Here is a 24,281-nt window from a genome sequence, read left to right as displayed (position 1 = left end):
ACAGCCCCCATCCTCAAACATCCTGACCCCAATCTTCCGTTCACTGTGGAGATGGATGCTTCTGACTCTGGAATCGGGGCCGTGTTCTCCCAACGCCATGGCCAACCTGGTAAATTGTATCCCTGTGCATTCTTCTTGAGTAAATTAATTGCAGCAGAGAGAAACTATGATGTCGGAAATAAAGAACTCCTGTCCATGAAAGCAGCCATCGAACAATGGAGACACTGGCTCAAGGGAGCAGTCCATCCTTTCCAGGTGATCACCAACCATAAGAATCTGGAATACATCAAGAGTGCTAAACGACTCAATCCACGCCAAGCTCGCTGGTCCCTCTTCTTCACCCAATTCCAGTTCACTGTAACCTATCGCCCTGGCAGCAAGAACAGTAAGGCAGATGCTCTCTCCAGACAGTATGATCTTCCCCTCGATAGCCGTACCAAAGAATGTATACTTCCCTCGTCTGTAGTCACTGCCCTGATTACCTGGGATATCATGGAGGAAATACAATGCGAACAGCTCCAAGAACCAGCCCCTGCCAACTGCCCACCTAATAAACACTATCTTCCACAAAGTCTACGTCACTGGGTAATGCAATGGGTCCACACCTCTGTCAGCTCTGGCCACCCTGGAATATCCCGCACACTGCACCTACTACGAAACTCATTTTGGTGGCCCTCAATAGCCACATTTCCACTGTCAGGCCAGTGCGAGCCAGGGCATAAAACGGGCCGGGCGGGGCTAATAGCCTCGGGCCAGTAGCACCGAGCCCAAAATAGAGCTGCGTTTCCACCGGTCGGGCCAGAAGCTCCGCTGCGCATCACTAAAACCCGCCCTTAAAACGCCTCTCAGGAACAACGTCATGCAACCCCATCATTTCACCAACAAAAAGAAGTTATCAGAAAACTAAGAAATAAGTCACTGGAACATGCGCGATCACAAAACGAACACGATAAAAGCGGCCTATTGTTTGCATGCTTTGTTAAATATTTAAATTCAAAAGCATCAATGTTTTACTATAGAATAAGTGATACATTGATCATAATGAATCAATTTATCAGGATTCAAAATTAATCACACAGAAATGAATGAAATAAATGTATTTCTATTTTATTTATTTATTTTTAACGCTTATGAAAATAGCCTGCTTATTCAGTTGAGTCTGTTTCTGTTTATTTGTAGCCACAGTAGCCTATATACTTCACATTTAGAATGAATGATAATAACTAATAAATTTATAAAAGCTCCCGAACAAAAAACATTATTTTATTTTTATGATAGGCTACGTGGAGCTAAACTCTCGAGACGAGACTTATGACAGATAATATAAGTTACTAAATAAATACACAATTGTGATAGAGAATAAGAAGCTGACGTCTGATTTCTTCAAGCGGGCACATTTACCATGTTTATTATGGTAACGTTAATGTTTTTCGTGCATAGTCTTTTACATCGCTTATAAATATTTTTGCCTTTTATGATGATTATAATCCACATTGGATCGCGTTATTTCAAACACTCGCTGCTGACTGAAAGTGAGTTTTGAGCTCAGCTTATTTTTTTAAAAGTTTTTAATGCTGATGTTATAGCTGTTATCTTTCTGAAATGAATGGCGCTGACGCTTTCCAGATGCGGAGAAACTCCGCCTTTGTTCATAACCACTCCTCTAGCCCCAGCTGGCCTGCTTTGGCCCAAGGTTTTCGTCGGGGCAAAAAACCCTGGCTGTTGGCCCTGTGGAAGCCCCGACGAGGCACGGTCAAGTCCCGGAAGTGACAGTGGAAACGCGACTGGCCCTGGCACGCACTAGCATGCCCGCTTTAAGCCCGACAGTGGAAACGCGGCTATTGTTAAGGATGTCACTGCTTATGTTAAAGCTTGTCAAGTCTGTGCCCAATCCAAGACCCCCAAGGAGTTACCATCAGGACTCCTTCAACCACTGCCCATTCCACAACGTCCCTGGTCTCATCTCTCCATTGACTTTGTCACAGACTTACCTTTGTCCAACGGTTTCACTGCTATCCTAGTTATCATAGATTGATTCTCCAAGTCATGTCGGTTGATCCCCTTAAAAGGACTCCCCACAGCCATGGAAACCGCACAGGCAATGTTTCACCATGTTTTCAGAAATTATGGCATCCCGGAGGATATCGTCAGTGACAGAGGAAACCAGTTCACGTCCCAAGTTTGGAGTGCGTTCTGCAAGCACCTTGATATCAATGTCAGCCTCACATCAGGTTACCATCCACAAGCAAACGGACAAGTTGAACGACTAAATCAAGAGCTGGGCAGATATCTACAATCCTACTGCAGCCGAGAACAGCATCAATGGTCTGAATTCCTTCCATGAGCAGAATACGCACAAAATTCACTGACTCACTCATCCACAGGTCTGACTCCCTTCCAGTGCGTCCTTGGTTATCAACCCCCTATGTTCCCGTGGTCTGGCGAACCCTCATCTGTCCCTGCCGTGGACGACTGGATTCGGCATAGTGAGAGGGTGTGGGACAGTGCACATGTATGTCTTCAATGAGCTGTGAAAGTACAGGAACTCCAGGCCAACAAGCGACACTGACCACACCCTCCCTACCAACCAGGACAACGGGTCTGGCTCTCCACGAGGGATCTCAAGTTGCGGCTACCAAGCAGGAAGCTCAGCCCAAGGTATGTTGGTCCTTTCAAGATTCTTAGAAGAATAAGTGAGGTCACATACCAGTTAGAGCTTCCTGCTAATTATCGTATCTCTCCATCCTTTCATATTTCGCTACTCAAACCGGTCCGCCAGATGCTGACCCCAATCATGAGACTCAAGAACCGCCACTGCCGCTGGACGTTGATGGATCACCAACTTACAAGGTCAATGAGTTACTGGACTCAAGAAGGAGAGGGGGTCAGCTCCAATACTTGGTCGGACTGGGAGGGCTATGGACCTGAGGAGAGGTCATGGGTAGATGCCAGCAACATTCTGGATCCCTCTGGACTTTCATTGAGCCAGACCAAATCAACCAGCGCCACGACCACAGGGACCATGGAGCATACAGATAACACTAACAGTAGAGCCTAAAAATACAGATAGATACAGATAAAATCTATATTTAAAACCATATTTAATTTTTATAAGGGAAAAATATGACTCATGATAATGCAATAACATGTTCAATATTATAATAATATTAGGATTTTTATATAAATATAGTGATTGAAATGTATATTGAAATATTTTGATTCTGAAACCACACACTGCTGCACATAAATCTCCTGTTTTCCGAAACCATGTGACCCTGAGGTGGTCAGACAAAATAAAAGCAAAAATACAATGACTCAAGTATTTGGGAAAAACTAAGGGGATTTCTCATGCATGTGGGTCTATAAAAGCATCTTTATCAATCTTTATCCATCAAACCATTTACAGACCTGAACAAAAGCATGACATTTCGACAGGCTAAGACAACTACAGGTACAGTACTTTGATAGTTTTGTCGTGGTATTATGAGAGCAGTTAAGTTAAAGTGCAGCTTTAATAATTGTAGATACATTACAACATAGATAAATGTGACTACCTGCAGTGTCTTAAAAAGAGAGATCAAGTTTTATAAAGTTGAGAGCAGTGAGGGAGATCTGCATTAGCTTTGTTTCCTTCCAGCTATTTTATGCAAATGTTAGGTTACTGCATAAAAAATGCTGGATGGAAATTTCAATATGTGCATAAAAAAAAATGTCATCGGCCTGAGTAACTTGTACCATCATAGAATTGTGAAAATACTGTGAAATTACAACTGGCATGAAATTTGAAAGAGTAATAACTGAAGGTCTATGAAGCGTCAGTCAATCAAGCATTTTTTTTTATTTTTTTTTAACTAATGGCACTTAAAGTTTTGAACTAAAATATTATTGCAACTATATAGCCTCTGAATGAATGAAAATGGATATTTTTCAATTAAAGAAAAGTTTGTGGGCAGATTCTGGTGCTTGGATTTGTACCTCAATAATGAGGTCCAAGTTTAAGAATAGCCTATGCTAAAAGGAATTTTTGATTTTGAAACCACACACTGCTGCACATAAATCTCCTGTTTTCTGAAACCATGTGACCCTGAGGTGGTCAGACATAATGAAAGCAAAAATACAATGACTCAAGTATTTGGGAAAAACTAAGGGGATTTCTCATGCATGTGGGTCTATAAAAGCATCTATGGCTACTTCTGTTCCATCAAACCATTTACAGACCTGAACAAAAGCATGACATTTCGACAGGCTAAGACAACTACAGGTACAGTACTTTGATTGTTTTGTTGTGGTGTTATGAGAGCAGTTAAGTTAAAGTGCAGCTTTATTAGTTGTAGATACATTACAACATAGATAAATGTGACTACCTGCAGTGTCTTAAAAAGAGAGATCATGTTTTATAAAGTTGAGAGCAGTGAGGGAGAGCGGCAGTGAGGGAGAGCTGCATTTGCTATGTTTCCATCCATATATTTTATGCAAATTGCAGGTTACTTCATAAAAAATGCTGGATGGAAATTTCAATATGTGCATAAAAAAAAATGTCATTGGCCTGAGTAACTTGTACCATCATAGAATTGTGAAAATACTGTGAAATTACAACTGGCATGAAATTTGAAAGAGTATTAACTGAAGGTCTATGAAGCGTCAGTCAATCAAGCATTTTTTATTATTATTTTTTTTTAACTAATGGCACTTAAAGTTTTGAACTAAAATATTATTGCAACTATATAGCCTCTGAATGAATGAAAATGCATATATTTCAATTAAAGAAAAGTTTGTGGGCAGAGTCTGGTGCTTGGATTTGTACCTCAATAATGAGGTCCAAGTTTAAGAACAGCCTATGCTAAAAGGAAATTTTTCTTTTTTTTTTGTGATGCATTTTTCCCCCTCTCTATTTAACAGCATTAACTTACAATGAATGACGTCTCTCCTCAAGTACATTAAATGTTTTCCTGCAGTTCTGGATTTCGGGCTCATGATCAATAAGTTGTTTGCATTCGCCCAAACTGATTTTGTAAATTAAAAAAGCAGATGATGAAGGGTGCAGTTAACATGAGTCCTGCACATTTTGAAGCGGGAGCAGCCGGCAGAGAATGATTAGTTATCAATTGAGAATTTGTTACTGATATGGTCTAGTGAAAATAATAATATAGGCTGTGAGAAAATGATAAATAAAAAAGAGTGGTGCTGCTGTGAGTCCAGGCAGTCTATATATAGGGACAGCATTCAACCCAGTGGCATGACATCTATGGCTACTTCCGTTCCATCAGACCATTAACAGACCTGAACAAAAGCATGACATTTCGACAGGCTAAGGCAACTACAGGTACAGTACTTTGATAGTTTTGTCGTGGTATTATGAGAGCAGTTAAGTTAAAGTGCAGCTTTATTAATTGTGGATACATTACAACATAGATAAATGTGACTACCTGCAGTGTCTTAAAAAGAGAGATCAAGTTTTATAAAGTTGAGAACAGTGAGGGAGATCTGCATTAGCTATGTTTCCATCCAGCTATTTTATGCAAATTTTAGGTTACTGCATAAAAAATGCTGGATGGAAATTTCAATATGTGCATAAAAAAAAGAAATGAATGCACTAAACCGAGTTGTGTATATATATATATATATATATATATATATATATATATATATATATATATATATATATATATATATATATATATATATATATATATATTACCTTGTACTTTAAGAAGATATTATTTGTTATTTATTATCCTTGATGTGCATCAAAAAAGTTATGTGATTTTGTCTCAAAATCGATGCGATTGGATAACTGGACTAACCCGAGGACCGATCTCATTGCACACCATGTCAAATGTTGTTTTAATAATTCTGAACTATTTAAGTGAAAGTCTATCATTAACATGATTTTGTATAATTACCTCCCAGAAGTGACTCACGTGATTGTGAGCCATCCAGCTCCAAAACAATATAACATTGTTTGTTTGTTTATTTATAGAGCACTTTTCAGGCTACAGAGTAGCTCCAAAGTACTGTACATCACAAGTTAAGATAATGTAAAAAGAAGAAGGACATAATTAAAACAAGACAACAACAACATCAATGATTAATAAACCCAGTAAAAAGTTAGAATGCCAAAGAAAACAGTTAAGACTTTAAGTGGCACTTGAAGGAACTTAATGCAGGGGATGCTCTAACCTCGAAAGGTAGGCTGTTCCATAATCTTGGACCAGCGACAGCAAAAGCACGGTCACCCTTAGATTTAAGACCCGCTCTTGGGATCATTAATAGTAATTTTTTTTGAGGATCTCAGCGTTAATTTTGAATTATATGGTATAATGAGCTCTACCAGATATTCTGGCGCTATTCCATGTAATGCCTTAGATACATGAGTCAAGGCTTTTTATTGGGTACTGTAATGCATTGGTAACCAGCCTAATGAGAATTACAGTGGTGTAACATGATCAGACTTCTTAGCTTCCATGAGCATTCTAGCAGCTGTATTTTGTACTAGCTGGAGACATACAATTTTAGTCTGACAGGTCCCGGATTAAATAGCATTACAATAATCTAAACAGGAAAAGTTGAGAGAATGGACAACTTTTTCTAAGTCACTAGTTGAAAGGAATGATTTTAATTTCGCTATTGCCCTCCAAAAAAACAAACAAACAAACAAAAAAAACAATTCCAAACTATAGTATTTATTTGATTATCAAATTTTAACAAGGAATCAAAAATGACTCCCAAATTTTTTACTCATTTTTTTTATCCTGTAGATAACAAGCCCAAGGGCCTAGTATGTCACTTTCAGCATTGCTAAAAACTGTGCAACCAAAAATCATAATTTCTGTTTTGCTTTCATTTAACTGAACAAGATTATCAGCCAACCAGTCTTCACCTACGAAGTGTTACACAGGAATCATTATAATTAGGTCTTAAAGGCAAATAGATCTGCGTGTCATCTGCATATAGGTGATAAGAAATGCCACATTTTTTTTTTTTAAATCTTCCCAATGGTAGCATATATAATGAGAACAACAGGGCCCAATATGGACCCTTGGGGTACCCCACTGGTAAGATGCGCAGAATATGAAAAACAATCCCTTGTACCCAAGAAAGGCGGTGGGTTACAGCCAATCTTGGACCTGCGAGTCTTGAAGCGGGCCCTTCATTGGTTACCGTTCATGATGTTGATGCAGAAACGCATCTTCGGGTCTATCTGTCCCCGAGATTGGTTTGCAGCGATCGACCTGATGGACGCGTACTTTCATGTGTCAATCCTTCCGCGCCACAAACCATTTCTGTGGTTTGCATTCGAAGGACAGGCATATCACAACTTTGGATGAAAATATAGCTATTGTCATTGTAATATTCTGGGGAACATAATGAAACAATATGGTCTTTCAATGCTCCCTTGTCCTAGTACGTTCCAAATGCCTACAGTCGTGGCCAAAAGTTTTGAGAATTACATAAATATTAGTTTTCAAAAAGTTTGCTGCTAAACTGCTTTTAGATCTTTGTTTCAGTTGTTTCTGTGATGTACTGAAATATAATTACAAGCACTTCATACGTTTCAAAGGCTTTTATCGACAATTACATGACATTTATGCAAAGAGTCAGTATTTGCAGTGTTGGCCCTTCTTTTTCAGGACCTCTGCAATTCAACTGGGCATGCTCTCAATCAACTTCTGGGCCAAATCCTGACTGATAGCAACCCATTCTTTCATAATAACTTCTTGGAGTTTGTCAGAATTAGTGGGTTTTTGTTTGTCCACCCGCCTCTTGAGGATTGACCACAAGTTCTCAATGGGATTAAGATCTGGGGAGTTTCCAGGACATGGACCCAAAATTTTAACATTCCGGTCCCCGAGCCACTTAGTTATCACTTTCGCCTTATGGCACGGTGCTCCATCGTGCTGGAAAATGCATTGTTCTTCACCAAACTGTTGTTGGTTTGTTGGAAGAAGTTGCTGTTGGAGGGTGTTTTGGTACCATTCTTTATTCATGGCTGTGTTTTTGGGCAGAATTGTGAGTGAGCCCACTCCCTTGGATGAGAAGCAACCCCACACACACGAATGGTGTCAGGATCCTTTACTGTTGGCATGACACAGGACTGATGGTAGCGCTCACCTTTTCTTCTCCGGACAAGCCTTTTTCCAGATGCCCCAAACAATTGGAAAGGGGCTTCATCGGAGAATATGACTTTGCCCCAGTCCTCAGCAGTCCATTCACTATACTTTCTGCAGAAGATCAATCTGTCCCTGATGTTTTTTTTTGGAGAGAAGTGGCTTCTTTGCTGCCCTTCTTGACACCAGGCCGTCTTCCAAAAGTCTTCGCCTCACTGTGCGTGCAGATGCGCTCACACCTGCCTGCTGCCATTCCTGAGCAAGCTCTGCACTGGTGGCACTCCGATCCCTCAGCTGAATCCTCTTTAGGAGACGATCCTGGCGCTTGCTGGACTTTCTAGGACGCCCTGAAGCCTTCTTTATAAGAATTGAACCTCTTTCCTTGAAGTTCTTGATGAACCTATAAATTGTTGATTTAGGTGCAATCTTAGTAGCCACAATATCCTTGCCTGTGAAGCCATTTTTATGCAACGCAATAATGGGTGCACGTGTTTCTTTGCAGGTCACCACGGTTAACAATGGAAGAACAGTGATTTCAAGCATCACCCTCCTTTTAACATGTCAAGTCTGCCATTCTAACCCAATCAGCCTGACATAATGATCTCTAGCCTTGTGCTCGTCAACATTCTCACCTGAGTTAACAAGATGATTACTGAAATGATCTCAGCAGGTCCTTTAATGACAGCAATGAAATGCAGTGGAAAGGTTTTTTTGGGATTAAGTTAATTTTCATGGCAAAGAAGGACTATGCAATTCATCTGATCACTCTTCATAACATTCTGGAGTATATGCAAATTGCTATTATAAAAACTTAAGCAGCAACTTTTCCAATTTCCAATATTTATGTAATTCTCAAAACTTTTGGCCACGACTGTACATTATCACACGCAAGTCCCTCCAGTGTCCCCACTTCAAGGGCTCTCCTTGAGTAGGGATTTACCCACAGTAAACACACAAACCCCCGGTTTCACAGACAAGGCTTAAGTCTAGTCCTAGACTAAAATGTAAATCTGAGCTGTTTCAACTGAAAGAAACTTACACTGACTGATCATAAAACATGTCAGTGCCTTTGTTTTGTCTTAAGATGCACACCAGTAATGCTTTTTTCAAAGGCATTTTTATAAAAATTACTTATCCTAATTGAACTGTGGCTAAATCCTGGTTAATCCTAGAACAATCAGAGCTGAGAAACAGAAAACTGGGACACAAGAAAGAACTACTAACAAAAAGTAAAGGAAAAAATATATTTGACTGAATATTATCATGTGGTGGTATTGACAACAACAGCACACTCAGGGCTCCAAACAAAAAAATAGAGTAAGGAGACATTGGGTCCCATACGAAAAAAATGATTAAATGTAAAAAACATAGGCGCCAAATAATTTTTTTAGGTGCCACAGAATAAATTTATTTTATGACGTGACATACAGCCAAGTATGGTGACCCATACTCAGAATTCGTGATCTGCATTTAACCCATCCAAAGTGCACACACACAGCAGTGAACACACACACACACACACACACACACACCCGGAGCAGTGGGCAGCCATTTATGCTGTGGTGCCCGGGGAGCAGTTGGGGGTTTGGTGCCTTGCTCAAGGGCACCTCAGTCGTGGTATTGCCAGCACGAGACTCAAACCCACAACCTTAGGGTTAGGAGTCAAACTCTCTAACCATTAGGCCAGGACTTCCCCATTTTTTTCACTATTATTTATTTATGTTGTTTATTTTATTTATTTATGTTTAAAATGTTGACTTTATCAACATTTTAATCCACCTTGTAGATGACCTGGGAACTAAGGTTCACTTAAAGTGGGAAATAATGTCTTTTCCAACTTGAAATATACAGTCACAAAGAATTGTTCAGTACACAGATTCTGTAACAATATCATGGACCATAAGCATCACTTGGCCACTGAGTGTAGTTTGGGCTCCTCCTCAATGCATCCTGTAAATGTTGTCATACACTCTTAAAAATAAAGGTGCTTCATGATGCCATTGAAGAACCTTTTTTTATCTAAATGGTTTCATAAAGAACCTTTAACATCTGAAGAACCTTTACGTTTCACAAAAGCTTCTTTGTGGCGAAAGAATGTTCTTTAGATTATAAAAAGTTGAGAAAGAGATGGTTCTTTAAAGAACCTTTGACTGAATGTTTCTTTGTGGAACCAAAAAGGGTTCTCTGAAGAACCTTTTAAGCACCTTTATTTTTAAGAGTGTATGTCTTTCACAGTTTCAGTCTGTTTTTCTTAATTAGTAAAATGCAATTTTATAGGAGCAGTTGAATCCTGTAGACAACAGGTTAAGTAAAAATATTAATATGCAATAGCGCATAAATATAGCAAAAAACTCCTCTTTATAGTTATTTTTATAGCTGACTGCTGAGTTTATGGACACCAAATTGTTATTCTGAGGTTTTATAGCTGACTGCTGAGTTTATGGACACCAAATTGTTATTCTGAGGTAAATGTAAATTTTGTTGCAATGTTAACAAGCTTTACACGTTTTCCACAGTTTGAAACACTGAATGAGCTTTAACATGAGACATTTCAGTATGTTTTACTGTAGGCTCTCTTATAAAGTAGCCTACTTTTGATGTTAATTCATGTTCATTATGTAACATCCTGATGTTAAAAGTGCCTCGGCTACACTGTGTTACCTTCTGTTATGGATTGGGGAGAAGGGACAAGACATATATAATACCTGGTCACTTTCTGATGACGAAGATAAGAAGCTACAGACATACTACGATAAGTATGCAGCTTATATTACCCCCAAATCCAACCCGATATAAGCCAGATATCGCTTCCATGAAAAAATGCAGGCAGACGGCAAAACATTTGAAAATTTTATAACTGAGCTAAAGCTACTTGTAAAAGACTGCGGTTACCCCAACAGTGACGAAATGGTCAGGGACCGCATTGTGTTCGCCACAAACTCCCCACACGTCCGCGAAAAGCTGTTAAGTCAGGGAGCGGAGCTAACATTAGATAAGGCCATAGATATCGCCCGTTCCCACGAGCTAGCACAAATACAATTAAAGGAGATGACTGGATCAAAAGACGCCCCCAAAATTGACGCTGTGAGTGCAACAAAACAATGACAAAATACTCACAGATACCTAAAAATGAAAGAACATAAACCAGTACACAGAGAATGTGATAGGTGCGCAGGCTCACACAGTCCAAGAGAAACATGTCCAGCCAGAGGCAAACAGTGTATGAAATGTAAAAAGTACAACCATTTCCCAAAAGCCTGCAAAACCAAAAATACTGCTCTATCAAAGCCTCAGAGGAGACCTGTGCATGCCATAGAGCAAAATAATGAAAATAGCAGTGTGAATTGTACATTGACAGCATCACAACTGTGAATACAAACAAAAAGAATGTACAGGCTTATGTGGACATTAAAGTTGGACCTAGCCAGCAAACAATCAGGTTCAAACTAGATTCTGGTGCAGAAATCAACGCTATACCAAATAACACCTTTAATACATTATTTAAAAGTGTGCCTATAGCGCCTCCTGGACAATCTATCACAGCTTACGGAGGCAACGCACTAGAAGTCCGAGGCACCTGCATGCTAGAATGTGAGCATAACAACCACCCAGCACTAGTAGAGTTCCACATTATCAAGGCCAAAGCACCACCCATCTTAGGTTTAGGTGCCAGTTTAGACTTAAACCTCATTAAATTAGTAATGGGAGTAAACAAAGAGGAAATAAAAATAGACAATGAGCCCAAGACCATATTGAAGGAATATGCAGATGTTTTCCAGGGCATTGGAGAATTCGCCGGAGAATGCACACTCCGGGTCAACTCAAACGCAGTGCCAGTGGTCTACCCTCCACGCAGAGTTCCCATTGCACTACGAGCCCGGCTAAAAGAATCACTCAACAGAATGGAGGACAACAACATCATTGTCAAAGTAACTGAACCAACTGAATGGATCAATGCCCTAGTGGTTGTCGAGAAACCCAAAAGCCACATACATATCTAATTGGACTGTTTAGCCATTATGCCTCATCTTTGTGTGGTTTCATCTGAGAAGTGTCAGGGTCTGGCTTAAAACAAGGGAAGAAATTCTGAAGAATGTTTGCTGCAAAACAGCTTTGACTTGCATAGTATGGAAAAATACTATGGACGTGAAATGGTGGCAGAAACCTGCTTGTTTGCAAACATTCTTCTAAATTTCCTCCTTTGTGTTCAGCAGAACAAAGGAATTGATGCACATGATGACAAAACAGTGGTATTTCGATTACATCCACTGCATCTGCGATAAAAAGTGCGAACGCGATCTCCTCCATTGCTGACGTTTGCAGGCGACAAAACAGCGAGATTCAGGAAGTGTCCGACTTCAAGGGTCTTTTTTGACCCCTCCCCTTACTGCAGCCGCCTACTCTCGCCTACGTTTCAGGCGAGGCGAGGCGCATCCCAAACAAGCCTTCGGAAACTTTTCTAACCGGCATGCATCTCGCGGTGATCACTGGTGATCAGTTCTGCGCAGATTTTGCTCACCTCAAACAAGCCTAAAGGCTTGTTCGACTTAATGCAGCTCTGCGCAGACCGATCGTCGGCTGACTTGAAGCAGTGCATGCCGGTTAGAAATTTTGTCCGACTTGATACAGCGCTGACGCCACGTGACTGTGACGTGTGCCATCAAAGTACCGCGAGAGCGATTCGAGAGTAGCCGGAGAACTCAGCCAGCGCAGCTTCTGAAGAGTGGCTGCACAGGTTCTGATGACGACACAACTGATCCACGATTGGCTGGATTCACTGATGACACCGATGACGTGCGTTTCAAGTTTATTGCAACGACTTCAGTTTCAGAAATTCTCATATGGACTTTTAAAACAGTTCAATACGTTTTTATGTCGTCTTCATCTTATAAATCATATTTATTAAATATTGTTTTACTGTATTTACTTTATTGTTAATATAGAGTTTGTGTATGTTTATTTTGTTTATCTTGTTGCTGAAACCTTCTTAAAAAACACATACCCACCAGAGAATTTTTTTATAGGTTACTTTTATCATTTTGTATTAGCAGAAACACCCATGTCATACTGCTAAAGTATATATCCAATATGTTATCTTGTTTTGGAAGACACCCTTCCAAAACACCACTTATACACACATCTTAAACGCGTGTTAATACCATTAATACATAGAAATACTTAATCACTAAATCATGAAAACAATGGAAATCACTGATACAAATGTTGAGCCAAAACTAAAAGTGGACTTAAAATGGTAATTGCAGTTGTTGCTAACTATAAGTAATAATGAATGGAACAGGTGTTGGCTATGGTCCCATGGTTCCTTAGGATATATAAAGAACCTGCATTACCCTGTGTAACACACAACAAAATGGACAACGTAACCATTAATGTGTTAGACAACAAAGGCAATGTTGTCATGCTAACGGTTTCCAAGGACATCGCTGAAAGGATGCAAAATGGTAAGTAAAACATATGACTGTGAAATAATTACAAGTCACCAATGATTTGTGCAAGTGTTTTATTTATCATTTATTCCCCCAGATCAAATGTTCCTTTCCTCTGTCATGGAGAAAGTATCAGCTGTTGAAACAAAAGGTACACATTTACTTAATGAACAAGAATATACAGGAAATAATTCTTGAGTGACACTGACCACATCTACAATCTTCTCTCCAAACAGCTCTCCTCAGTGGCCCAGCTTGTGCTGCAAAGCTTCTCCAGCCTCCTTTTCCATGTCCCACTACCTCCACTAGGTCGCCGGCACCCCTAAACCTCAGTTTTGTGAAACCACCATCCACCAGCCAGTGCCCCATTACTACCACTAGGCCCCCTGTACCACCTCCACCATCCACCAGCCAGTGCCCCATTACTACCACTAGGCCCCCTGTACCACCTCCACCATCCACCAGCCAGTGCCCCCATTACTACCACTAGGCCCCCTGTACCACCTCCACCATCCACCAGCCAGTGCCCCATTACTACCACTAGGCCCCCTGTACCACCTCCACCATCCACCAGCCAGTGCCCCATTACTACCACTACGCCCCCTGTACTACTTACCTCTACTGTCAAGGACCCACCACCTTCCACTCTGCAACCTGGTGCAGTGTGTGGAAACCCTTCAGCATCCATTTAACCTTCATCCCCTTCCTTCCAGTCAGACAGGCATGCATCTCAAGGTATTGCATCAAATACTGTAAGGAAGATAAATGGCAATACTGTTGTTAAATTACATAATTTTCTTTGTTGATCTATTTCTCTCCTTATCCCCTCCATTTTACAGAAATAACACATACAATGACACTATTTCTACTGGACTTTACAAAAACTCATCAGCTCCTTTATTTTCGGAACAAAATGGCATTCTATAAAAAAATACAAAACTTATTCTCACTAAAGGGCTACAACTTGTCAAGTGAGAAAATTCGAAAAAAAAAAACTAGCAAACATGTTAACTACTTATAAGAGAGTGAAAGACAGGCGCCGTGCAACTGGGGAAGGGAAGATAACCTGGGAGTACTATACAGTAAGTTGAAGGCTGCTTTGCTTTGTTTCTGAAATAACATTGTCATGTGTTACAAGACTGAAACATTGGTCATTTTCATTTTACATCCACCCCCACCAGCTAATGGATGAGTTATTTGGGTCATCGGGGATCGGTACTGCACCACCTGGCACCATTCACTCCACACCTCTGGGTTTGGAAGAGACCTCTTCCACAAGCAGGCCCACAACGTCTTCTCTTCAAGACCAGCCGGTAGGTGCTAGTATGGATGAACAGCCAGGAACTGCTACCATACAAAATGCAAACAACATCACAAGAAGGCAAAGACGACCACAACCCTTACAATTCCTGGACGCTTATGAAGAGCATGCAGAGAGAAGGACTGCTGTGCTTGAGTCCCTGGTAAGGACAGATCTGGAGAGATGGCGGCGACTTAAGGAGAGGCGGAGAAAGTCCTTCGAAAAAAAGATGGTGACCAGCTTGGGAACAATTGTGGAGGAGCTAAAAAACATGGGGAAAAGACAAGAGCAAATTATGCATCTATTACAGAACCCACATGAACCCCAATAAAATTATAATCTAAAGATGTTATCTCTTTTGATTTACACCTTTCCCCAAAATGTCCTATGTTTTTTTTTCCCAAATAACAATTTCTAATGACAAACTAATTTTGTTCAATAAAACAAATTTCAACACAAAATCTGTTTGTTTGTTTTATCATTTGTTGAATATTTCTGAACATTCAAATCTTTACTTTTCATCTTTTGTTTTGTATGTTAAGTATACACATACAAGTTAGATCTGGCCACAAATCTGGTCTCTATAATGACATGCATTAGTGTTGTGGGGTTGCTGGGGGTATGGTTCATCATCAACACCATCACCTACCACAACAACTTGATCACAGGGCTCCTAAACAAAGATTATGCAAAATGCAGCAGGCTGAGACTGCTGAGCTGATATTAGAAATGCTTCTCATTTGCAGGTAATGGAGCCTCCTAAACTTAGATTTTAGAATGCCAAATGCATGCTCAATGACCACGCGAGCTGCATTGAGCTTTCTGTTAAAATATCTTTGCCTAGCAGACAAGTGGCCATTGTCTCTATAAGGCCTCATAAGTTGAGGCAACAAAGGGTAGGCAGAATCCCCAATTATGTGCATTCCCTGTGGAACAAGTGAATGAGGATCTTCTTCAAGATCACAACAAACTTCTGTGAAGCGAAATGCCCTGGCATCATGCCAACTCCCAGGGTGACCCACACTAATGTGACAGAAGCGCCGCTGACTGTCACAAAACCCAGTTAAATTTACAGAATAAAACTGTTTCCTATTCATGTATGCTAGGGGATTATCACAGTGGGGTCTCATTATAGGAATGTGACACCCATCTACTGCACATACAGTGTTAGGGAAACCTGCTGTGTCAAACCCTAACTTTGACATCTCCAGCCTTTGACCTCTGGGCCAGGATATGTGGTGGGCCATGTATGTGTTAATATTGTAACAAAACTCATGGAGATGCTTGGCAAGAGTGGATTTTGACATGTTAAATCTATCTGCCACCCCACGATATGACTCCTGATTCACCAATGTCCAAAGGCAGGCAAGAACACTGTTTGTGAGTGGCAGTTTGGTCTGTTTGGTCTCTGTAAATTCATATACACAGGATCAAGGGTAGTGATGACATCCTGCAAAGGTAGAAAAATAGGTAATCAAGACAACATGCTAACACTTGTAATAGTTCAATGAATTTTATATTAACCAGTCCAGTACAAACCTCCACTTGTTCTCTGGAAAGCCTGAAATGACTTCTAAATTCTGAGAGACTGTAGAGAGGGACAGGTTCCTCCACAAAATTGTCTATTTTTGGAACCATTCTACAAGAGGAATTGTACTCACTATATACAGTACATGTAGCCTACCTGAACACACATGTAACATTAGTCAAACATTTATTATCAGTGTTTTATGTTGAATAGGGATTTTAATTAAATAATTAGTCTATACAGAAGTGTTAAAATTTGAGTAAAACTCAATTATTTATTTGTTAGAATGAGTCATTCTCTCTAATTAAACCAAAATAATAACAATTATTGTTAAAAGGCAAGCAACAAGAGCTATTGATTACAAAAAACACCCATTACATCATTGCAAAGACTTTAGACTTTCGATACAGTATTTTTATTCAACATATAATTTTCCGATTCTAGGTATAGGTCTAGTAACTTTAAAGCTAAATTGATAATGTGTCTATAATTTGTTTAAAAATATACTTTTTAAATTTAACCTTTACTCACCTTCGTTGCTCATCGTGCTCAATGTATTGCAAAAATAATGGATTTTCTATTGCTTCCAGCTCGTCTGCGATCAAGTAAGCAAACGCCACGTGATCTGCCATGACTGACGTAATTGCAGCAAACTACGGGAGCCACATCGTGTCCTATCGCAAGCCGTTTTAGCATTTAAAACTTGGTTTGACTATGCATAAATATAATTTCGGATAGTCACAATTCTAATTCGGATAGTCATAATTATAATTCGACTAGTCACAATGACAATTAGAGATATCTGCAATTATAATTGCACTAGTAAGAAATCGGATTAAAGATATCTCTAAATACTTTATGACTAGTCAAAACTCAATTTAAGATATCTGTAATTACTTTATAGATATCTTCAATAGACGCGTCATACATCCACAAATGTAATTAGAGATATCTTTAATTCAGTTTCGACTAGTCACAATTATAGTTTAAGATATCTGAATTGCAATTGCTCCTAGTCGAAATGCTGTTGTGTGACGTCAGAATAAATTTACTCAGCTCCTCCCCGCCTACTCTGCTAACTGCTAACAACATAATAAAAGTCTGCTTTTGTTGTCACGGAGAGAAAAGCTACTGGATGAAGTGCTTCATGGATTATTAAATAAATCTGGATGCAGCCTTGTGTGGTAAAAGTTCTCCAGCGTGCATGTGTGTATAGCGCTGTGTTTTAACTGAATCATGTTGCAAAACAGACCAAATATAGTGTAATGTTCAATAAAGGCAGAAAATCACAAACTGCTCGTCTGAATTTATTTATTATATATTTAGACAATGAAAAACAATGTTTATTTATTTATTTAAAGAAAGATAGGCCTACCTTTAAAAAAATGAAGGTAGGCCTAATTTGCAGATTTTATCTTACCATTCATTCTGACTTTTTTCTCAGAATTGTGATAGCTATATAGACAATGCGAGACAATATATATATATATATATCATATATATATATATATATATATATATATATATAAAACTGAGATAAAAAGTAGCTATTTCTTTATTAATTAATTTATTAATTAATTTCTTTATGTAGTGGCGGAAAAGAGCTTCCATAAATAGCCCACAAGGTGGGAGTATTGTATTGAATTTTAGCAAGAGGTCCATGATGATGATATTCTGCTGTGTTCAGTGATGAGCGCCAATGTATTCTTTTATGCAGCGGCTATTTGCACTAGGTGTAAATAGCATATTTTCTTAGTGTTACAGTTTTCATATAACCATCTACCAATAACACTAATTTCAAATAATTACAAATAACATCTACACTATGTTAAAATAGTAAGATTTTCTGCTATTTATACTACTTATTTCAAATAATGGCAATTATCTGCACCTCAGTATTGTAGTACATTATAAAACAGTACACAATAATAACTTGGTAAGTGTAAATGATCATTTTAAATAGATGCCACCTTACTGGGACAATAAAGCCCTCCCTACACCTACCCAATGTTTATTTTCAACCTTTTAATTATTTCCTTAATTTTTATTGAAAATAAATGCCTTTCCGATACGATATGAGATTTGAAAAAGGACAAAAAATATTTGGCAAAAGGCGGACGCGAACTCGGGTCGATTGCGTCAAAAAGCACACACTTTTTAACCACTAATCCACTACAACTGATACTGAGTTTGCGTCGTTTATGAGTGTTGACTATTCCAATCACATGTTGGTGGGCGATAGTGTAACTAGCCTCTGGCAAAAAGGCAGGATTGCACTTAGTGTAAATAGACACGGATTCTTTTAACATTATATTAAATGTTGCAACGGCTGACATGAGGTTTATACATGTGTTCGTTTGTAAATAAAGGCTAACAAAATTTAATCCACAGCACACACGTCTCAACATTACGATATAAAACAGGTTCAAAAGCCTATTTAAGTCCTCTCTGTATAGCCTACCACTTTTACACATGCTCCAGCTACATTTTTATTTCCATACTTTTGAATTACTTCTGTATAAAACAGTTTTAAATCACCCAAAGACGCAGGACTTTTATTATACAACTCTTAGACAAAACTGCGGATGACAACAGTTTCCAAGCTAGGATTGGTTAAATAAAACGTATAAGGTGGGGCTCAACAAAGGTGTATTTGCATGCACATTGTAGATATCTATAAACGTATTTTGACTAGTCAAATTGTTAATTCCAGATATCTACATTGCAATTACGCCTAGTCACAAAGCTAAATGCAGATCTCTCTAAATATAGTTCTTCCTAGTCAAAAATCTGATTTGGATATCCATAATTAAATTGCAGATATCTTTAAATGGGTTTTGAATAGTCATAATACAAATTCAAAAAATATTTAAATAGTCAAAAATGAATTGCAGATATCTACAAATGTATTTTGGATATCTTTAAAAAATTTGAATTAAAGATATCTTAAATTGTATTTAAAGATATTGGGATTACGACTAGTCAAAACTAATTTGAAGATATCTGCAAATATTTTTCAATGGAAGTCAATGGAAGATTATGACTAGTCGTAATAGCATTGTAGATATCTGGAATGTGTATTATGACTAGTCAAAATGACATTGTAGATATCTTCAATGCATATTACGGCTAGTCATAATCACATTGTAGGCTAGATATCTTAATTCCAATTACGACGAGTCATGATTGCAATATAGATATCTGGAATTACAATTGTGACTATCCGAAATTATATTTATGGATAGTCAAAAACAAGTTTTAAATGCTAAAACGGCTTGCGATACGCGGCTACTCTTGCCGATCGGTTGCATCCAGCCGCAGCCGATGTCGAACACACCTTAAGCCTAGTGCCTCGGCTACACTGTGTGACGTCATCAGTATCGCGAGACTAATGTGTATTACGTGATTCTTGTGGTTCATGATGGTTTAAGTAAACCGAGGTTGAAGTTACGTCAGTCTCCTTATTTCATTATATTAAAGTGGAAGACTTGCCAAAGGGCAAACACAACACATTATGTACTATAGTAGTAAAGTGAAACATTAAATGGGTTCACTTGCTGGTTGAACTGAGGCGCTAAAGCTACGCGCCTGCTGCATTAAAGAGGGCCAAAACATATTTATTGTTTGAATTTCGTTATGAATTTCAAATAATTTTTTAAGCTGGTACTTTGTTTATTAAAAAGTGACAAAGCACAAAGCTTTTTGCGATAACTGGTACGGCAAGTGCGCTTCAGATAATGAAGTTCACGCATTAACAGAACACAGCATAGACCTTGTTAAGAAGAAGCCATATTAGTAATTATTGTAAATGATATTGCCAATATCTACACAACTGACAGCTTTACTTGTTGTAGTTTGTTTAAGTTGTGCATGAAATAGACGCTGTTTTTCTCCACTTTCATATCCGTCATTTCTCTCTCTCTAGCGCTGCACAACAGAGCTGCGTTTAGCAGGTGTGTCAGCGTTGCTCCGCGGCGGAGACTGTTTGAAACTATTTTTTTCCACTAAAATTTGATGCGCATCGTCTCAGTTTAATACGTTAATGTAACAAAAGATGTGATCGCAAAAAAAAAAAAAGCGGCATTACATTTAGATTTTTCAGTTATAACGTAAATATATACCCAGAAAGCAAGCGCACTCGGGCCCTTTCAGATTGAAATGTGGCACTGTCAGCTCGGTCTCGGCACTGGTGAGAAGATAATGGGCAGAGCCGTGCCGACTCTACAAAACACTTCCCTCACACATACTTAATAATTCTAAACCTTCCCAAACCGGCTAAAATCACATTAAAAGCAAATGTGACCGTTTTAGTCACAATTTGGAGTCCTGACACTTGTGTAATATTGCTAATCCTTGGCTAATTGGCTCACTTTACCTTAAGATATTTTTCTTTATCTCAATGTTAAATATCTTTGAATTTGTTGAGTTGTTGTGAATTCAAATTAAATAAAAATGGTAATACTTACAATTACTCCAAAATTTTGTTACAGAAGTCAACAGCACTGTTTCATCAAAGATACATAATATTAATATTTCTTATTTTGTGTTTTGTTTATTACAGCTGAATTCAGACAGTTCCACTTATCTGAGTAAGTTTAATCTAGTCTGTATTCACAAAGTATTGCTTTTATTAAATGTGAACGATGGTCTATTATTGATATGATGTTGCTGTGAATTAAAAATGAAATGTTTTTCTCTTTCCTTATCTTCAAACTTGCAGCGTTATGGATTTGCAGTCTATGGAGAGTGTTGTTGGGTCTCTAAATGAGGGGATTGTCTCTATCTGTAACATCTCCAAGTCTCTCTTGGATGCACAAGTTGATCGCAGCACACTGAAAAAGATTATACTAAATTGTTTTAAGGTAAATGGTAGAAAGCCATTAATTTTAGCTACATTTAAATAAACAAATTTAGTTGAAAGTTAGTCAATTAAATTTGTTTATTTAAATGTAGCTAAAATAAATTGATTGCAACCACATACCTTTAAAAAAATTGTATATTCAATGAATATATATATATATATATATATATATATATTATATATATATATATATATATATATATATATATATATATATATATATATAATTATTATTATTTATTTTTTTCAGTGCAAATGCATGTGCAGTAATAATGGACAAATCAGGATGCATGTGGAGCATATGGAGCATGCTGAGCAGTGCCTGGAAAACTCAGAAACAATGATTAAGGAAAAACTAAAATATTTAGAAGAATGCATGGAGCAACTTATTAAAGAAAAAGAAAATGCTGAGCAGCAGAACAAAGAAAAATGCAATGCCATGGATGAATTACACAATGAGAAGAACTCTGCTGAAGAATCATTAAAGAATTCTAAAGCAGCTTTGGAACAGGCTGAAAAAGATGAACTACAAAGACAGCAAGCTAGACATAACACTGGCACAGGTGTAACAATTGGAGGGGCGGCAGTGGCTGCAGTACCAATTATCGGATGGATTCCTGGTGAGAAATCCTCTCTGATCCACTACTACTTTTTATCATCATCTTAACAAGTACAACTAACCAATATTTGTGGCTGATAAGATTTCTTGCTTTCCACTAGGTGTAATAATGATGTCTGTGGGAGCTAGTGAAATTGTTAAGGCTTCAAACGCTATCAGGGAAGTTGAAAATGAGCTAAAAAAACTGGAGTCCGAGGTGAATGAGAAGAGCATGAAGGTGTCTGATTACCAATCCAAGATCGCTACCATACAGAATGAGACTGAAGAGACAGTTGAGTTGCTAAATAAATTGGAGAAGGAGACTGAAGAGGTGAAGCAGCATCTACAGTTCACAGCTGATATTCAGGAAACGGTCAGGAGAGCTGTGACCCTTCTGACTGTTCTTAATGAAAGTCTCACTGTATTGGAGAAACAAACTCAGAGCTTCATCCTCTGGGAGCCTGTGATAAATGCCATGGAAGATGTGATAAAGGCAGCAGAAAATGTTGCAGAGAATCGTCTCCTTTATAGTCAGGGTTTACCAGGCTTCATAAATACTTTGAGGGAGAATATTGGAGGAATACGGGCTTTATGCAACTCTCCCAATAATTCTGAACATGACCTCTATTACTAATCATCATCTAATTAATACCTAGAAACCACTTTACATAAGCACCTTACAGTGCTTAATAATAATTGATTACATATTCTAATAAATAGCATCACCACCACCATTACAAGTAAATCACTTTGAAGAGCATTAAAAGTGACCAGCAGACAGTGACAGATATGTGTTTTCACACAGAACAATTCATGTGTAAAACTTAAAAAATGATGCTTCAACAGGCAGTTACAAGTTTATCAATCATTATAAATTTGTCTCCCTACACTTTAGATTTTAGAACAATAAAGTGTTTCTTTGAATGCTGTTTACCATGCCATTGTTTCTATTAATTAATTTAAAAACAGCATATTGTACTGTACAAGGTCAAATAAATCTGTTCGTAGTAAGAATAACAATGGCAAACAAAATGTCAATTAACAACAGACTTGAAAAAGACTGCAATGCCCCTTTGAATCATCATTAAGAAAATTTGAAAAACACTGATTGTGTTACACCAGTATGTCTAAAATCCTGTACTGACCAGCTGGCCCCCATCTTCACACAGATCTTCAGCAGATCACTGGAGCTGTGTGAAGTCCCTTCATGCTTCAAACGCTCCACCATCATCCCCATCCCAAAGAAATCCAAAATTACAGGACTAAATGACCACAGGCCTCTGGCTCTAACGTCTCATGAAGTCATTTGACAAACTGGTGCTGGCTCACCTGAAGGACATTTCTGGACCCTTACTGGATCCTCTTCAGTTTGCCTACAGAGGAAACAGGTCTGTGGACGACGCAGTCAACATTGGACTGCATTATGTTCTGCAACATCTAGACAGACCAGGGACTTATGTGAGGATCCTGTTTGTGGACTTAAGCTTGGCCTTTAACTCTATCATCCCAAACCTCCTCCTGCCCAAACTAACTCAGCTCTCTGTGTTCACCTCCGTCTGTCAGTGGATCAACAGTTTCCTGACAGACAGGCAGCAGCTAGTGAGGCTGGGAAAATACATATCCAGCACCCGTACAATCAGCACTGGAGCTCCTCAGGGCTGCGTTCTCTCCCCACTGCTCTTCTCCCTGTACACCAACGACTGCACATCTAATGATCCCTCTGTCAAGATCCTGAGGTTTGCAGACGACACCACACTCATCGGCCTCATTCAGGACAGTGACGAGTCTGCTTACAGACAGGAGGTTAAAGAGCTGCCTGTATGGTGTACTCTCACTAATCTGGAGCTGAACACGCTCAAAACAGTGGAGATGATCGTGGACTTCAGAAGAAACCCCCCTGCTCTCCCCCCACTCACCATCATGAACAGCACTGTGACTGCAGTGGAGTCATTCAGGTTCCTGGGCACCACTATCTCTCAGAACCTGAAGTGGGACATTCACATTGACTCCATTGTGAAAAAGGCCCAGCAGAGGTTGTATTTCCTTTGCCAGCTGAGGAAGCTTAACCTGCCACAGGAGCTGCTGAAACAATTCTACTCCACCATCATTGAATCCGTCCTCTGCACTTCAGTAACTGTCTGCTTCAGCTCAGCTTCTAAATCTGACCTCAGAAGACTACAGAGGGTGGTCTGGACTGCTGAGAGAATCATCGGTACAACCCTCCCTTCTATTCAAGAACTGTACTTACCAGAGTGAGCAAAAAGGCTAGTAAAATCACTCTGGACCCCTCACATCCAGCACACTCCCTCTTTGAACTCCTGCCATCTGGTCGACTCTACAGAGCTCTGAGCACCAGAACGACCAGACACAGTTTCTTCCCCCAGGCAATCCATCTAATGAACACTTGACAATAACTGTGGAACACACTACACTATTTAT

General features: G+C 38.9%; 1 protein-coding gene and 3 long non-coding RNA genes across 4 annotated transcripts; 2 read left to right on the top strand and 2 right to left on the bottom strand.

The window, feature by feature from the left end:
* Positions 1 to 13,612: 13,612 nt before the first annotated feature.
* LOC122135309 lies at positions 13,613 to 14,244 on the bottom strand. Its single transcript, XR_006153432.1, has 2 exons — positions 14,168 to 14,244; positions 13,613 to 13,950 (listed from the first exon to the last, which is right to left on the bottom strand). It is a non-coding gene; the product is annotated as an uncharacterized LOC122135309 (long non-coding RNA).
* On the top strand, positions 14,187 to 14,928 carry LOC122135308. Its single transcript, XR_006153431.1, has 3 exons — positions 14,187 to 14,290; positions 14,395 to 14,637; positions 14,737 to 14,928. It is a non-coding gene; the product is annotated as an uncharacterized LOC122135308 (long non-coding RNA).
* Positions 14,929 to 15,083: 155 nt separating this feature from the next.
* LOC122135310 lies at positions 15,084 to 16,254 on the bottom strand. Its single transcript, XR_006153433.1, has 2 exons — positions 16,205 to 16,254; positions 15,084 to 15,117 (listed from the first exon to the last, which is right to left on the bottom strand). It is a non-coding gene; the product is annotated as an uncharacterized LOC122135310 (long non-coding RNA).
* A 4,749-nt stretch (positions 16,255 to 21,003) lies between these two features.
* On the top strand, positions 21,004 to 23,098 carry LOC122135488. The gene is made up of 3 exons (XM_042714938.1): positions 21,004 to 21,216; positions 21,502 to 21,864; positions 21,965 to 23,098. Exons 1-3 carry the CDS (start codon positions 21,108 to 21,110, stop codon positions 22,474 to 22,476), a joined length of 984 nt encoding a protein of 327 aa, XP_042570872.1. The 5' UTR covers positions 21,004 to 21,107; the 3' UTR covers positions 22,477 to 23,098.
* The last annotated feature ends 1,183 nt before the right edge of the window (positions 23,099 to 24,281 follow it).

This window comes from Cyprinus carpio, chromosome A24, assembly GCF_018340385.1.
Source record: "Cyprinus carpio isolate SPL01 chromosome A24, ASM1834038v1, whole genome shotgun sequence".
In the NCBI taxonomy this organism is placed as follows: Eukaryota; Metazoa; Chordata; class Actinopteri; order Cypriniformes; family Cyprinidae; genus Cyprinus; species Cyprinus carpio.
This window is presented reverse-complemented; position numbering and strand designations above follow the sequence as displayed.